Genomic DNA, 19119 nt, shown 5'->3' with positions numbered 1-19119 from the left:
CAATATTTTTATAGTTGTAATAATATATATATATATATATATATATATATATATATATATATATTAAAATTATTCACAATTTTAACTGTTGATTTTCTAATCGAAGATTGTGAGAGTATTTTATATTATGTAAAGTGTTGAGTGCAATTTATATTGTGTTAGTGTACTTCCCTCATTTTTACATTTGATAATTTTTAAAACATTAATTGTAAGAATGTTATAAGTATAAAATCAACACAATGATAGAGGTTGGAGTAATTCGAATCCTAATTTCGTCATTTTGATTCTCATGGATAAAAGAAGAGTAGAAAAATTATAAAATCAACCCTTGCTTATTTCATTCTTACCCAATACATTTTTTAATTATTATATACCGACATTTAATTTAAAGATATTGATGTGTTTATCAAATCACTTTAACTTTTTACGTATGTGATTTTGAAATAAAATGTCTATTTTAGTAAACTCCAAGGAATATGTTGAATCACATATGCTCCAATTTAATATTTTGAAAATGGTAATAATTTAACTTTTACTATTTTGTCATTTCCTTCTATATTTTTATATGTATTTTTTACATTTGAAAAAATGTGACTAAATTAGAAAAAAAAATCTTTTATAATATTATTTATCTATTTATTTTATTACTTTCCACAATAGTTAAATACACTCATGGTATTCTATATACAAGATTGACATCAAAGAGTAGTGAGGAAAAGAACTATCATTTTGCGCACACAAGGTTCTTACCCCCATTTCTCTTTTGCTATAGCTTCGGTTCGATTGATGAATAAAATGCAGATAGTGTTTTAATTCTACGACGGTCTTAATCTTTTCCTAAGTTTCTCCGATAATGGCTAGCAGTTTTATGAACCCCTGCTATCTGTAATTAATCAATTTCATGGTATTATAATTGCCTCCATGTTTATCCATATATATAGTTATAATTTACAGTATTCTTCCTCAAACTCATTTTTTATTTTCTTAATTCATTATCCGCAGGTACGCACAGAGACTTTCTCGTCAATTTTCTAAAAGGTTTCTCCACAACCACGATATAATAAGGTCACAATAAACATTTTTCTTTTCTTTTCTTTCAATTGTGATTTTTCTCTATATTTTGTAGTTTTATTTTGTGATACTTCCGATTGTGATTGTATATCTCAGTCAAAATTTGGATATCCTATCTTTAATTAAGAGGTATAAGTATCAAATTTATATTTTATAATTGTTGAGTACTTGATTCTTCTACTATATAATAAAATTAAAGAAGGAAAAAAAGGATTACTCGATCAATCTTCTACACATGATAACAGTAGTATGACTATAGTTCAAACCCTAAGATTATTCGTTGATAGACAATTTATATCCACATTTTAAAGATTGGCTTTACTTTGGAAGGAGGAGAATCTCATCTCCCTCACATTAAACTTCTATACATAAAAAATCCGTTATTTAATTTATTCTGCTTTTATGAAGAGAACAGAAGCTTGCTTTATTAATTTTTTTTTTCTTTCTCTTAGATATGTTTTTTTTGTCTTCATCCTGTTCCTATATGATCTTAATTATGAATATTTGTTGTCTGGCTACAAAACAGGGTCCCCTTTCACATAATTCGACGATAACATTTTTCTTCAAGTTTTCAATTAATTTGTTAATTTAACTTTGCAAGTTGGTATCCTTGTTGTTGTCACTGTATCAGAACAACTTTGCATGGAACTGATCTATATTTAGCCTATTAAATCAGTGTGGTCTTAAAATCCTATGGATAAAGCTATTTCAATTTCATGAATTAATTAGTTTTTCTCATTCATTATTTTACGCTACCTTTTTTCAGATTCATCTAGGCTGGTCTATCCAATCCTTGATGGTTTTGAAGAACATCACGTAATCTAGTGTGTTTGGTATAGTTACTCCATATTATAAACTATAAAACAATGGAAGTATACAAACACAAAAATATTAAACTACTAATGTTGGATAAATTTCAGTCATGATTCATTAAATATTTAAAAAGTTATTTAAATTATTTCTCATAAAACATACTTTAACTAGCCTTTGCAAAACTATTAAGAATATAATGATATATCTATAATAAATTACAATTTTTAACATAAATCAATCATTATTTTTATGATAGATATTTTGTATCAATATCATAATTATTAAAAAATATGTATATAATAAATTATATAACATTATTTTCTGCATCTATATCTCTCTATCATTTATAAATGTAATAAATGATATGATAAAGAAACAAATAGATTAAAAAAAAATAATGTTGCACAAATTATTATACAAATTTATTCCTCAATTCATAAATAGTAATACTTTGTACGTGGAATTATAAAAATAATTAAATTCATAATTTTAAATTTGATTTAGATTTCAGATTTTTTAACTTTTTAATTTTTGGTTAAAATATTGAATTATTAATTACAATGATATATTTATTAAATGATTATCAAAATTATTTATTAAATAATTTTAATATAATTTAATATTATTGATTTTTTAAAATAAATTATTTTTTTACCTTCTAAAAATATTATTCAATAATAATATAGAAGTTGTAAATATTTTATCTTTTGTAATTAATGCTTAATTTTTAATCAATATTTTATATAATAAACTATTTGTAAATCATCTTTAAAATTATTTTTTTAATGAAATGTTTTAACACTTTAGGAATAATTTTTAATGTATATATTTAAATCTTTTATTTATTTTTATAGTCATTAAAATAAGCATATGTTTACTAAATTAATTTTACCCAATATTTTATATTTTTATGAACATTTTTTTGATTGAGTAAGACAATTAGTTTAAAATAATTTGTAAAAAAAATTACCAAACAAATTTATAGTTTGAAAGGAGTTTTAAAATTTTTTTTAAAATATTTTGTTTTTAAAGTTTTATTTAAAACTTTAACTTTAAAACAGCTTTTAAGCTAGTAAAAATTGGGACAAACATAACTAATGATGTGTTTGGATGGGGAATTTATATAGGATAATTTATTTATTTGAAGAATTTCAAATTTCTTGAGGTGAAATGCTTTGTTTGGATGATGAATTTACAAAGAATTTGAAATCCAAGCATTTGTGAAATTCCTTCAAATAGTAGAATTTCAAATTTTCCCAAAAATGGGAGAATTTGAAATTCTTCATATTTGTTTTCTTATTTCACCTGTATATTTTATCTTATCTCTTCATTCTTTTAATTATTGGATATTCAAAAATATTTTTAAAGTTATTAAATATTATCTAATATTAATTTTTAAATTTTTTAAATATTTAAAAATGGATTAATATTTATTTTATAAAATTTAATTTTAAAATCTCAACATATAAATATATTTTTAAAATCAATTTTATTATGGTAGAATCAAATTATCATATTCAACTTAACAATTTAAAAAAATTGAATTGACTCATCTAAACAAAATATTTTAAGAATGATAGAAATTGAAATCAAAGTAATTCAAATACCAAGAATTTAAAATTCCTTGAATTTGTAAAATTCCTCATCCAAATACACTATAAAGGCATTTTGCTTCTTGTAGATATTTATAACCAGTTGTAGATATTTCATTATATAGCAAAATTATTGTATACAATTCCCACATTTCCCTATAAGAAGTGTCCAATACATATATGATATGATCGAATCTTCATACATCATTAAATACTATTAACTAACTTGTATTTTATAGTTTTTTATAGTTAAATTCTTGCACTATATTGAATGAAATTAATTAACTAATATTTTATATATGATTTTCTGCATGCGTGTTTTAGGAATTTTCGGCTGCTACCAGTTCATTATGTCAAAAGAAGGAACTTATGCGCGTGAGGTACTATCTTGTTTAAATCGTGTTTAATTAAAAACAATTGGATGAGTGAAGTATTTGGGCATTTAAGTTTAGCTGTGTTAATACACATTATAAAAATTTCATAAAATATTAATGCAGAATAATTATTAGGGCTATATATATATATATATATGTCTTGATTATATATCTAATTTCTTAGTTACTTTTAACATCTGGTGATCTGGGTTTTTGTCTTTTACTATGATTTCACAATCAGCACCAACTTTATGGGAAAACTTTTGGTTCGAGGGCACGGATGAGATGAAACTTTAAGATATATCAAGGATTACTTTGGTTTATTCATACATAAAATAAACTTATTTTTCATGCAACTTTATTTTGAATTTTTGTCAAACAAACTTTTAGGAATTAGAAATTGACTTAAAAATGCATTATTGGTCGTATCATATAAGACTAATTGATGTCTAATATATGTCAATTTTTATTTACACTTATCAATTAAGTTTATAAAATTTCATTAAATAAAAGATAATTAATTAACACTCCACCGCACAATATTAATTTATCAAATATAATAATATGCTATTTAAAAGACAATATATTAATAAATATTAAGTAACAGTACGTTATTAGATAATATATTAATAAATATTTAATTTATGTGAATTTAATATACATATAAAAAAGACAATATCAAGTTATTAAATTATGTAAATAGAAAAGTTTAACACCTAGCCAGTATCAATTAATTTTGTCGATGTAAAATAAAATTGGAAATATTATACATTTGGTAGGAGCTACGGATGGATCAAGGACAAAGTAGTGGAATATCAACCTCAAATCCTTCCATAGGTGGAACTAATGGTTTTGGCTTTGATGGAATGATCTCAAACAACCCTACTGCATCTTTTGGTAAAAGGTATTGATAAGCAAAATATATGTGTACATGTGATAGTTGTCTATCTGCTAAGTTTGATGCTAACCTATATATAATTTGTAAAAATCAATTGTAGGTCGCGACCTATGTTTGAATTTGATGTTGTTGGGAACCCTGTGGTTATTAATAATGCTCTACACCAACAAGAAAGAGCTTCAACAGTAGCAGTACCACAGATTCTCCCTCCTTTTGTCGTATGTATTATTTCTCAATTACAATTTACACATGTACATATGCAAATCCATGTTGTTATCCATATATACGAGCTTTTCAATGAAAACAATTGCAACAGCAGGGAGAATTAGAGAGGGGTTTCCAAGCTCCAGAGCAATCTAGTTTGTTCCATGCCTCTCAAAACACTCTTCACCCTGAACTATACTATCAGTAAGTTGTAGCTTCTTTAGAATTTACACAAAGTTTAAAGGGTGGCCTGCCACATCAATTTATTTATTTGACAGAATTATATATAGATTTATAATCCTTTCATCTTAGTTCGTAAAAGAAGAAAATGACCACATAATAAAATTTAATTACTATTATTTATATTAGATTTTCCTTTTTTTTTTAATGTGACTAGTACAGTCAAGACACTCTATACTTTTATATTTTATTTAAAAATTTCAAAAATATAATAAAAGATGAGATTAAGTGATAAGGGTAATTAAAATTTTGAATAATTAGAGATAATTAACTTATTTAAGTGATTATATAAGTAGTTATTTTTTAATAATTTTTTATTATTTAAAAATTTAAGGATAAAATTATTTAAAAAAATGTGAAGATGAAAAAATTTCATGTATCTCCTTTGTACATAGATATAAATATATAGGTATTGATATAGATTTATGTTTTTAGAACAAAGAATATAATATAACTTAACTTTTTGTTGGAAATTAAATTCAGGCTTGGGAGTATGGGACCAAACTATGCTGTTGCTTCACCAACTGCTGTAACTAGTTTGGGAAATGGTAATTACAATCTACCAACATCAAACTTTACAGCACAGATGCACGGAGAGTCTTCTTCAAGTGTTCAACTGCCCCAAACTCATGAATCATGTCCACAAGTACGTATGAAATGGAATTATGAATGAATCATATATAGCCTAAATCTATATCGGTTATACATAGCATCCTACAATATGTACTTTTAATTTAGCAAATTTAAACACTAATTTCTTTCTTTTCAAAATATCTATTTTTAAAACTCTTTTAAGAACTTTTAAGTTGGTAAGCAAAGTTAATACTTATGTTGCTAACATGTCCCATCCTCAAAGATAAAGTTCAAATCATTTCTCTCTTGGGTTGAAATTCAATTAATTTTTTACATTAAAAAAGACAACAGCACATATGTATATATTTATATATATCGATTTAGCATCTCTTTCACATTTTAATTAACTGTTGTTTGTCATTTTCAGAACCCACTGGGATTTGCAAATTATGGTGCACAAGGATCTTGCTTTCCGACGACACAGTGGAAAAATAATCCCAATTTGCAGCAGCCTGCAGAGTCTCAACTATCCACTGGCCTGAGGTAATTAAAATATAACTATTGTTCGTTATTATATGCTATTTACCTTTTTCTTTCTCCAATAAAAATCAGATTCAGGCTAACTCATTTTAAATTAGCAATATATATATATTTTATTTTATTTGAAGCTAATTGAGTAGTAATTGTTGATTGTATATATACATAAAAAGGACCCTGGAGATGATGCAGTCCGGAGGATTAATAAGCAGCTATTCTCTTGGTGGAAGGTCCTCATCCAATAGTGAATCTCAATCCCCAAACACTCAACAAGTATATATGCTTATTCTTTCTTTCTTTAAGCTAGAAAGATGCTTTTAATTAACAGTGATTACGTGCATATACCAAACACGAACACATGCATACACACAACACAGATTAATTACACGCCACGCATTAGTGAATAAGTATAACTCTTTTCTTTTCTCTTTTACAATGGAAAGTATATAGGAATAAAGCTTGTTTTATAATGTGTTTAAGTAAAGTGAATGAAAAAATTAAGCACCAACAGAGAATCATTCCTTTTTTAAAAGGTTTACCATCAAATGAAGTTGTTTTTCTTATGCTTTTTTTTTTTAATTTATAAATATATGAGCATGGTAAACATAATATTTTAATACAGTATGTTCATAAATGATAAATGCTATTAATTACAAAAAATGTCTATACGAATTCATACGAATTTGAGGCATTACAAATATATTGGAAATTGTTTTTATTCTCTCTTCTAACTAAAATGGTTGTTATATATAACTTATATGAATATTGCTTTTGAATTCGTTTATTTTAGTGTCAAAATTTTGCATAATAACTAGTACGTTGTAAACAAATTGCGGGTTTGGCTCGAGTTTAGTTTTTGAGTAAGTCTTTGTAATGGAAGAAAATATTGCACAAAAAATAAGGGATAAAAAGACAGATCATAGAAACATGTATATTATATTAGTGCTTTGCTCACTTATGATTAAGGTTGTAATGGATTCATATAAACTATAACTAAAGATTTGTGGAAAAGTAAGTAGTAAATAAAACATGTTATTCTGATGGTAATAATAATTGTTATATTGAGTCATCAAACATGAATAATCGAACAATCATAATAATCGTATAAAGAAAAGGGAAAATAAAATTAAATTTGTAATGCATGTCTATAGCTACCTCCAAACCAGATTCATTATTGGTATTTAAAAAAAAAAATGAAGTCAAATAACATCAAGTGCAATGGATACTCAATCCATATACACAAGTTTCTGATATTTTCGTATGTAGTTGTATTTTCAAAAATATCTTACAAGGTGATTCTATTTTTTGTTTTTAATATTCTCAGCAGCAAGGACCGATTGGCAATATTCATCATATTCCCTATCCACGTGAAATGGGAGAGTCATCATCGAGGAATGTGAAGGTACGTGTGAAAAAAATAATATCTGATTAGATTACTTTTGGTGATAATCAATTCTATTAATACATCCTACATGCTTCAAATTAATAACTTTTCTTCATTGATGTTTTTGAATATAGATGAAAATGACTTTGTCAGATGACAATCAACCATCAACTGAGCTTCAAATGGGTAGCTTGCATGATGCAACTACTCAAGGCAATGGAAACCCTCAGCCACCAAGGTAGAGTGATCTTAATTAATTATATTATATGGTCACTTTTTTATATACATATTTTCAATATAATAAGGCTAGTATATATGCTCCTCTATAGGCCTGTGAGATACTCACTTTATGATCCAATGTATGAACAAATGGGCTTTCCCGTGGATCCCCATCTGAGGATGTTCTTTGGAAGGAAGCGTAGACAGTGTAAGTTTTGATTCTAAAATGCTAATTATTTAAGGTTTTTTTTTTTTTTTTTGATGTAGTGTATTGTAATGCAAGGTCTTACTCGATCTGTGTTATATATGTATATTCATGCTTGCAGGTAACATGTAAGATTTGCGTTGATTGAATGCATTGACTTCTTGTTCACAAGAAAGTTGCCATATACTATATATTATTTGAGTCTTGAAAAAAAAAAAACGAACTTATTGAGATTTAATTTTATTGTGTTGGTACTTGGCCATCATACTTTGGCCATGATACAACTTTGATGCATGTTCGAGGATTTTATTTGGTATTAAGACTCGTAGAGTTTTCATGTTTTCCGGCCGGTTTGCTTTTGCTTGATTGTTAAATATTTATTTGATCATTTTATCAAATCCCATAAATATGGGTAGGTTTAGAATGATTATATTGCACCAAATTGAAAGAGAAAACAAGGCGAGAAAGTGTTAGTCAAATATAGATCATTTCTCTCTCGTAAACACGTTGATGATTCTATGGGAGAAAAGTTAAGGAACTTGGGTTTTTGGATAGTATATTTTGTGAGCACTTTCGTGATTAACACATATATGTTCGTGGACTTCAATTAGCTAGCTAGATATGAGATATCACTGTTCAAAATCCTATTAGTATATTGCCTGCTATGTTTGACGAATCAAAGCCAAAATGAAAAGATTATAGATGAGACTAATAGTGTATAAGAGGGTTTTAAGGGCGTTCAAGTTTGTCAGCAAGAAAGAAGGAAAGGATTTGGGAATTATTGCCACATTTGTTTTGGATTGAATGAGACAACAACGAGGAGGAAACCAAAAACTAAATAAGATTTGTAGCTATTTCTGATCGTTCTATCCATGAAAAGTGAAATGTGCAATTAGACATATGGTCCGAGTACGAGAGTTTTGATTTAGGAATTGATTTCGAGTAAATGTGCGATTTTTTTTATTTTAAATTTTAGGGGGTGTATTGGATTAGGATTTTAAAGGACTTTTTTAGTTGAAAAAAGTTCTGTGTATTTTAAAAGACTTTGCAAGATTTTCATGACTTTTAAGATTTTGTAGGATTTCACAAGACTTTCAATCAGGATTTTAATGGATTATGCAAGACTTTTAAGTTAGGATTTTAATGGATTCTGCGTGACTTTGTGAACTTTGCAAAATTTCATAAATTTTTGACATAAGATAAGAATTCAAATTTTTTTCATACATTCAAATTTAAAAAGAGTCAAATATAAAAATAAATAAAAAAACAATAATATCTGGATAAATAATAATAATTTTTTGTAATATCATGTCGTTCTAAATAGAATTCACCACATATTCTTAACTATACTAGTCTTCAAAAAATTAGTATCTTTTCGCTCTTACTCTTGTGTTTTAATAATAGGCTCAAAATTATGATTTTCATTAACCAGTAATGTTGAAGATGAAGGTTTTTCCATCACTTCAATTGAAAATTCATCATAATGACATTCTTTACGAAGAAAGTTATGTAGTCCCACACATGCTAAAAATTATTCTAAACAACATTTCAATTTTTTTATAATTTGTGGTTTAAAATATTTTATTTATAATTTTATAAATGATTAAAAAAAATAGTGGCACAATTACCCTACTCTCTTATAACTAAATATGTCCTTCATTTTATATCGGTACTAAAGTAGATATTTACAAACATCAATTGGGAAAAAAATATCTAAAATTTGTTACAGGTACAAAATATTTTTTTTTAATTTTTAATTGCTTTCAATTATTCACTCCTGAAGAAATATTTTTAGTATTGAATTCTAAGATACTGCAATGTCTTATATTAATTTTCTTTTTTAAAATATAATAATCTTAATTTTATAATATAAAAATTAAAAAAAAATTCATAGTAAAAAAAAGAAATAAAATAATTGTTGAGTCATAAAAGGGGAATGATAACAATAACAAATTCAAGAGAGAGAGATCACAATTTTTATTTGAGAGGGTTCTTCTTCCAACTAAGATCCATTCTTATTTCATTCTATTTACAGAAATCCTAACTCAAATTCATCTTTCACATATATATATATATATATATATATATATATATATATATATATATATATTGTTCTAATAAATCTAAATTGATTACAAGGTCTTGAAGATCTATAGTTGATTATAGAGATAATGATATCAATTTTAGCTTTCACCTTTCCCTTTTCTTGACGAGTGTTATAAAAAAAATTACTACTTAAAATTTAAAATTTCAAGTGTTTTCTTTGTTATATAACTGAGGACCAATCTCAATTAAATAGACCAAAATAGAGCAAGTTAATTAAAGAGAACGGATAGAAAAATAGAGCAAGTTAATGACACTATCATTTACATATAAATTTTTTACCAAATACGAGAATGGAATGAGAACAGTAATACAATATTATATATAAGTAGTAGTGTAGTATTATTAACAAGAAAGAAAAAATGGAGAAGACATGAGCATAGAAAAAAAAATAGATGAAAAACCCACTTGGAAATTCTTGAAGCACTTGAAAAGTCACTTCAAACAATCCTCCAAAATCTTATGGGTTTGGATGAGATTGTTTTATGAATTTGGTATTTATAGATACCACTAAAAAGTCCATCAAAATCCTTATAATACAACAATCCTTTAAAATTCCTATATTTTTAAATACCAATGGATTATTTTTAAGTTGTAAAAAGTCTCAAATGAATACCAATAGATTTTAATGGACTCTTTAAAAAATCTTAAAAATCTTGATTGAATATCACTAAATTGTTTTTAAGTGACATAAAATCTTGATTGAATACTAACAAACTTTTTTACTCAAAAAAAGTCTTTTAAAATCCTATGAAATTCTAAATCAATACACCCCTTAATTTCGTACTTATAAATCTAATTTTATATAATTTGAAATTTTGGCCTCATCATTAAGTATATTTATTGACCGTTAAAAAAATTATAAGACTAATCATAACTTTACATTAAATAGGAGTAACATTTCATATTCAGTATTATTTTAGTACTTGATTAAATTATATTTTTAGTCTTTATTATTTATCTTCTTTTTTTTAAAACTATTTTTGAGTTAAAAATAAAAATTAAAAGTATAATTTAGTTTATTTATTATTAAATCTTATTTATGATAATTTTAACGATCAATAGATGAACGTTTAGTGTTGGAATCAAAACTAAGAATTTTATAAAATTAATTAGGAGAATTAAAATGACAAAATTAAAAATCAAATGACCAACATTACTTCTTGAATATCATTAGGGGACTAAAAATGTTATTTAACTAATTAGACACCAAAATTACCTTTTTGACCCGAAAGAGAGGAAAGAAAAAAAAAAAATATATATATATATATATATATATATATATATATATATAATTGTGTGTGTGATTTAAAGAGAAGGATAAAGAAAATGATAAGTGTGTAATGCCTAAAATAGACCAAGTTAATTTGTAATATGATATCAATTTCATTACTTTTAAATGGAAGGAAGAAGATTTATTGATAAAATATGTTATTGATATATCATGAGATATTATCTTTTATCTACTATTTTAATTTTTTTTTAAAAAGACATGTTTGATGCTTAAAATCAATCAAAATAATTTGTCAATACCAAAGTTTTGTACTTATTATAATTTTTTTTCAAATATTTTCCAAACAATATTATAATATAATAATATATGATATATCCTATGGGACTAGCCAAACAAAATTATAATTTTTTTTAATGATATAATTCATATAGTATTTTAAAGTTGACAATTAATGTTGATAATCAATGATTAATCCGTACTCATAAAACATAATTTTTACTAGTTAAATATTATTTTGACATAGACATGAATTAAATCTAAAAGTATTAAATCAACTTTCATATTCTAAGAAAGGTGTTATAATTATTGGATCAAGATATTTGACTAAACAAAATTATTATAGTATTCCAATTATATGAAATTTTAGGAAATTTATTTGTTATTTTGGGGGGTTACAATGGAGGAGAGGATGTGATCGCCAATAGAAAAAGGAACAACAATTAATTAAACTTAAACTCATGCAAATGATGCAACTTCAATGGGTGCCACTACAATGGGGCTCCTAACTGTGCGTGCATCACCATTTTCAACCCAAACGATGTCCCCAGATGAGATGTTTTCCTTCTTGTTCCTCGTGTATTTTATAATAACAGAGTAGCTTCGCTTCTCGTGCTTGTAAGTGAATTCCAACATCTTAGGTGACACTGTAACCTCAGAGCCCTCGGGTTGTCTCACCTTAACTCTAAACGTAGCAGCACCATCTCCAACATAGGTCACGGTCCTCCTAAACTCTTGTACCAGTGATTCTGTTCTGTTATTATACAAAACTATAAACGAGGGGTAGTTAAGATCAGATGTCGGGTTAGCAACACATTTATAGGACTTTGATCTTGTGATAGTTAAGATTTGGTCATGTGTGTAACCCGAAGCACAAAGGAGGTCCACATAGTCCTGAGGGGTGACATCATATATGAAACCTGGATCAAGTGCTTTATTAGGATCAATCTCACCCGCTCCCATGGCAAGAGGAGAAGCATATTGCAAAGGGTAACCATTATCCCTAATTGGATTTTGGGTATTATCAAGGGGATTAGCAGTGGTGACTAGTGCAGATCTTATAGCAGATGCACTCCAATCTGGGTGTGTAGCTTTCAATAGAGCAGCAACACCAGATACATGTGGACTTGACATGGATGTTCCCGTCATGAAATTGTAGTCACTAGACAAATCCACGTTTGTGCCAATTTTAGCAGCGGGTCTATTTGGAACAAAAGCAGCCAAAACATGAGAGCCTGGTGCCATTACATCAGGCTTTAAGATGCCCGGGTAGCTTGATGAAGGACCTCTTGAAGTGTAAAAAGCAGCAGCTGGTGATGGCTTTATTCCAACAAATGTTTGTTGAAATTTGATGCTAGCAGTGGGTGTTTCAACACTTTTTGCATACTTGATCACATGGGGTGCATCACTTAGGCTGATTATAATGCTTGGAGAGAACAAACGTCCTGATTCAATTAGTTTTGGATTCTCGGAGATAAACACAGCTCCTACCACACTAGCTTGGGTAATAAAATTTATTTGGTCAAAGACAGAGACCGAGTCCAAGTCATCACATATAATGATCCCTCTTTTTGCTGCTTCGCTTAGTAATTTGACTGAGTTGCATGCTGATAGAGTCTTGTTGTAAACAAGTGGAAGATTTTCCACTATGGAATTTGCCGCAAACAAGGTCATACCCACAATGATTTTGCCATTTCCAAGTCTCAAACTGCCAAATGTGCGGTCCACGGTGCCTGCTGCCACAGTTAGGACCCAAGGGATCCCGTTGTGCACAGTACCAAGTTTGGGGCCTTTGTTTCCCGCAGAAGCTGACACCAACACCCCTTTTTCCATTGCAGCAAAAGCTCCTATTGCTACGGGGTCCTCATAAAGTGGAATATTGTCAAAACCGTAAGATATGGAAATGATATCAACCCCATCAGCAATGGCTTGGTCCATTCCTGCAATAAAATCAGAGGCTTGATGCCCCTCGTCCCAAAGGACCTTGTACATGGAAATCATAGCTCGTGGTGCAACGCCTCTGGCTTCCCCTTTAGCGTAGCCAAAGAAAGAGGCACCCTTAACATAGTTGCCAGCAACAATGGATGATGTGTGGGTGCCATGTCCCTGAGTGTCTCTCCCGGAGTTCATGCCAATTGTGAGGTTGGGATTCGCTGCTTTTAGACCTTTGTTGAAGTAGCTAGCTCCAATCAATTTGAAGTTACACATAGAGGTGTTAAACTCTTGTCCTGGCACGCACTTTCCTTTCCATTTGGATGGGATTTCCTTGCTCATGCCATCATCTTTGAAGCTCTCACTTTCAGGCCAGATTCCGTTGTCAATAAGACCCACAATCACACCCTCCCCAAAATTTGAAGCATTCAATAAGCCTTTGGAGGAATCCAAAGAAAGAAACTCAATGGTGTGGGTGGTGTCTATGGTGCCAGACCTATCAGGGTATGCTGTCACAAAACCATGAACTTTCTTTAAGGCCTCCAACTCTTCTGATGACAGCACTGCACTAAATCCATGCATAGCGTTGTCATAGGAGTACAGTAATTTACGTGATTGTTGCACAGGGAGATGATTTAATGTTGCTAAGTTTATGGAATGCATGGTAGATTTGTACCAATCATTATGGCTAGCAAAGACTCGAGGCATGAGGGACTTGTCCATGTGAACTATATATGTGGAGCTTTCAGCGTTGGCATGAGGAGCCACTAAAAGCCAAAGAGAGATTAGGAAAGTCAATGGAAGTGGAACCACCACGTAAGGCTCCATTACGCAGCTAGCTAACAACGGTATCTTTTGCTTTGAAGTTTGAATAAGCATCTTATATATAGGTTTTTTGGTGTCTGTGGAAGACAAGATCGATGTTAACATATGAAGTTACGTGAAAGCTAAAAAAATATTATTTAGGGTCAAAATGTGTGACAGGGAAAAAAAAATTGGAGAGCAAAATTCTCAATTTTTTTAAGTTAGGGACAAAAAGTGGAATCAAGCAATTTTTTTTTTTTTAATTTTAAGAACCAACTTGACTCGTCATTATAATTTTAGGAATTAAATTGATTGGTAATTTACAACTTTTGAGACTATTTTGTCATTTTATTTATTCGAGGGACCAATTTCATTGTTTATTATAATTTTAGAGAATAAATTGATTGATAATATATAATTTTAGAAACTATTTTTCCTTTTTATTGATTTTAAACATCAATTTTACAATTATTATAATTTAAGTGACGAAATTAGTTGTTCACTCAATTTGAAATAATTAATAAATAGTTGAATTGTTTTAATTAAGATTCAACTTTTTATAACATTTAGAAAATCATCCAAGAAACAAATTTTACATTGAAAATCTTAAAATAAAACCTTCATATATTATTAATTACGAAATTTCTGGTTAAAGAACAAATAGAATACATCCTCAAATCTAATAGGTTGAGATAGAAGTTAAGTATTATATGAGAATAATTTATTTAATGGAAAATTCTGTGTTTAATCTGTAAAAAAATCTTTTAAATTAACTATAATCACAGTAATTCGATCGAGATTTTTAACATGATAGTGTTGGGAAAAGAAAAAAAAAATCCACGCCGCCGGTTAATTAGATCAAAGAATTTGTGTTGAGTTTGGGCTCACAGAGTTTCTTTTATATTAAAGACTTGGAATTTTTATTGGATTCATTTCGTTGTTAATAATGTTGTTAATTTTGATTGATTGAAACAATTTCATTATTATTTTTTAAGTACAAATGAATCACGCACAGCCATTTTACTGTAAATAAAATAAAAATTTGTACATATTATCTGACGTTATTGGGATTTTATTTTATTTTTGCTGAATATTGGCGTTTGGGATTCACGACTTTGTAAATGACTAAATGTCAACTTCAAAATCTAAAAAATAAAAAATAAATTACACTCAGGGAGATGTATGCATTCTTAAGAAGAGAAATAGTAAATACAAAAAAAAAATGTAAAATTAATTTAAGAGGTAAAGAAAGTACGAGTTTTCTTTTATTCATAAAAATTAATAAGATTATTTAAAGTGTAATATGCCCCACACTAAATTTGATTATTATATAATTAAAAGGTATAATAATTCTAAAAAATTATCAGAATAAAATTTGATTATTATATTGAATATGAAACAAAAGTATCAAGTTGTTAAGAAATTTTAGTTAAATTTAATTACTTTTTTCATAATTAAATTCAGCACCATAACAAATGCTGAATGTTAAATTTTATGTGGTATCAATCATCTTGCATGATCACTCTATTTGATAAAATGGAAATAGGCTAGAAATATGTGAGAGAGATTAAAAATGGATATAAAAGAAAGTAAGTTGTTTATATGTATAAAATAGAAAAAAGGTGAAGATAAATAGTAGGTTTACTTTTTTTTTTTTTTAATTTCTTGATTGATTTCAATGAAAATGGACAAGAATTTTCACTTTCAAACACATCGAGTGCAACAACGTTGACATATAATTGTAAACAAGCAGGGATATTGTTGTGCAACAACGTTTCATTCTATTGTGCAATATTTCTTAATCAATCAAAAGTTTGTTTGGGATGTCAGATGTGTATGTTCATGATGTGTAACTATAATTAAGCGGGAGTATAATAGTAAATTAACTTGTATTATAATTGTTTTTTATTTTCATCCAAATTATACAATTTTATAATATTATTTTTTTAATGATTTTTTAAAACTATACGCTCAAAATTTTACTAATTTTTTATTCTCTTATTTTGTTTTCAAATATTTCTTTTCTCTCTTTCTTATTCAATAATCTCATCAAAATTAAACAAAGGATTAAAATATAATGCATAAAACACAAGTAGAGATTAATTAAAATAATATACAGAAAATCTTAAATTTAAATTTTATTATTTTCATCGTAAATCTTCTTTTTATTATTATTAATAATAAAATTAAAAAAAATAATAAAAAGGTAGGCAAGCGTCATAATATAATAATTAAGCGAGAAAGACATAATTCTTAAGATACTGTTAGGTATTAAAATAGTTTTTTTTTCGATGATATTTTATATACACGTAATATTAGTTGCGAACTTGAAAAGATAAATAAATTATATTAGATTAATGAAATATATTATAAGTATCTAATTCCCATATTGAATAGGATGGGGTGTAAAATATTAATCTCTAAATCTATGGAAAGAATAATAACCTTCGAATGAAAAAAAGGAGGAAGTGTGTAATTCATTTGGAATAATAAATTAAGAAAGTAATAAATGAGAAGAAGTGAAGATGCAAGACAACAGTGTAGGAGAGACGTGCGTAAATTGTAAATTCAAAAATAAGGCCAAATTATTTTGATAATTTCTAGACTAACACCCGACCATGCTAGTGTATTATTAAGATATATAGGTAAAAATAATAATAATTAAAACACAACTTTTAAAAAAAAAAAATAAAGGTATCTAGGGTAAAGTAAGTTATTTAATTAACTTTTAAATACTTAGAACAACTCCAATAAGAGTTACTTGTCTCATGAAGTAACTTAAGTCCTGATTTCTTATTATTAGAGGATTCTGACGTGGCAACATGAGTTGCTTGAAGAAGAGAGAGAGTTGCTTTCTCAAGTAACCGTTTCTTACTAGATATCAAACAGATCTTATTGAATATATTTGGAAACGTTTCAAAAATAATAATGACGAAAATTAATTTCGTATAATATTTATGTATTTACTATTGCTTTATTTTATTTTTAATATCTTATTGTATTTTTTTTTCTCGTAATTTATTTTCTTTCATTGTAGTGTAATTATCCTTTTTAATAAAAATTTTAATTCATAAATTATTAGAATTTTTTTTTTAAATTGAATTTCTTAAAATTTCTTATTATTGAAGTAAATTTATGTTTGAGTTGCTTAATGCTGACATGATATACTGAAATTACTTTTTTCATTTTTCAATGCATAAAACAACTCAAATAAGTTGCTTCTATTGAAGATGCCTTTATAACATAATAAAGACCCAATAAATAGTTAATAATATTCACTTCAACGTGTGGTAATCATACAAGTTAATTCTACGAAAATTACGTAAAAGTACACGCTGTTATCAAAATTTTAGAGTAAATTAATTTTCAATTCAATCTATGAAATTATAATGGCCGATCAAATTTTTCTTTGAAGTTAACAAAATGATGATAAAATAGTCTCTGAAATAATTGCATATTATTAATTAATTTAATTCTTAATTAAAATTGTATAATAAATAATTAAATTACTTTTAAAATAAGTAAAATAGCAAAACTATCTCTTAAATTATAAACCATCAATTCATGTAGTTCTTGAAATTAATTATAATAGTTAACCCACTTGGTTTTTAAAATTAAAAAACATTAATTTCACCTTTAACCGACTTCTAAACTTTTTTTATGAATTATACCCATAAAGTTTTTTTTTTCTCGCGCACATTTTAAGCATAATTAAGTTTACATAATTTTTCCTTTGAAGTACATATAATATATTGATGAGGTTTTTGTGAATACTCCACTTGGTAAGCGGATCAAGTTTCGTTGTAGAAATACAGTATCTTCTTCAGGAATTTAGAAGTTTAGTAATTCTTATTCTAATGATTAATAAAGAGATGTTGATATGATTAAGAGTGAAGTAATGTAAAGTAAATTTGAATTGATAATACAAAAGTTATAAGAACAATTATATGAAATAAGGATTGGATCCTGGAGCACTTGCTAACTCTTAAATTCTCTTAAAATAAATATGATTTGAACTTCATAACTTCCACATTCAATCAAAAATTCAACAAGATCCCTCAAAGTTGAATCCTAAAGTGATTAATCTCAAACATGATTCCTCTATGTTTTGAGATTAACACTTTGCATTAAGAACAATGACTTGAACAATAGTGACTAACCATATCAAGTCTATCCCTAGAACAAAAGATGATTAGGTGCGAGATTTAGTTCGGGTTTTCAAAAACGTTTTCCAATAGAATTCAAAAATCAAAAATTCATACAACGGGTGATTAAACCGATATAAGCATTAAAAGTAAAATCAAGCACAAGTAATGAGGATGAAATGCGTATAGATTTAAGAAACAGAAAAATTAGTAGTTACACCAAGACCAATCCTCAAAAAGTTTAGCCACACATGGCCATTACAAGATCAGAGGAGTGGAAAAAGAAATTACAAAGTAAAAGATGAAGAAAAGGGGTTGATCTTCGTTCCCAAAGGATCCAACTTCCAAGTCTTCGTTCCTGCCCTGTTTTCTCCTCTCCATGCTCCCAATCCTGTTTTTACTCTTTGTTTCATGATGATCCTTACCGTTATTCTATTCCTCTTTTATATTAGCTTCAAAACAGGGGAGGAATTACAACTTTCAAGCCCACCGCTGTAGCTGTAGAATCATAACTA

At 27.3% G+C, this 19119-nt stretch overlaps 1 protein-coding gene and 1 pseudogene across 1 annotated transcript; one reads left to right on the top strand and one right to left on the bottom strand.

The window, feature by feature from the left end:
- The first annotated feature begins 3503 nt into the window (after positions 1 to 3503).
- On the top strand, positions 3504 to 8809 carry LOC109805615 (uncharacterized). Its single transcript, XM_083061234.1, has 10 exons — positions 3504 to 4754; positions 4849 to 4966; positions 5065 to 5156; positions 5676 to 5838; positions 6193 to 6308; positions 6476 to 6575; positions 7627 to 7704; positions 7821 to 7924; positions 8016 to 8113; positions 8232 to 8809. Exons 1-10 carry the CDS (start codon positions 4639 to 4641, stop codon positions 8240 to 8242), a joined length of 996 nt encoding a protein of 331 aa, XP_082917360.1. The 5' UTR covers positions 3504 to 4638; the 3' UTR covers positions 8243 to 8809.
- A 3236-nt stretch (positions 8810 to 12045) lies between these two features.
- Positions 12046 to 15166, bottom strand: LOC145949564 (subtilisin-like protease SBT3 pseudogene; annotated as a pseudogene).
- Between the last annotated feature and the right edge of the window lie 3953 nt (positions 15167 to 19119).

Source organism: Cajanus cajan, chromosome 7 (genome assembly GCF_000230855.2).
Source record: "Cajanus cajan strain Asha chromosome 7, NIPB_CcT2T_4, whole genome shotgun sequence".
Lineage (NCBI taxonomy): Eukaryota > Viridiplantae > Streptophyta > Magnoliopsida > Fabales > Fabaceae > Cajanus > Cajanus cajan.
Note: the sequence above shows the minus strand (reverse complement) of the source record. Positions and strands in the feature narration are given on the sequence as shown.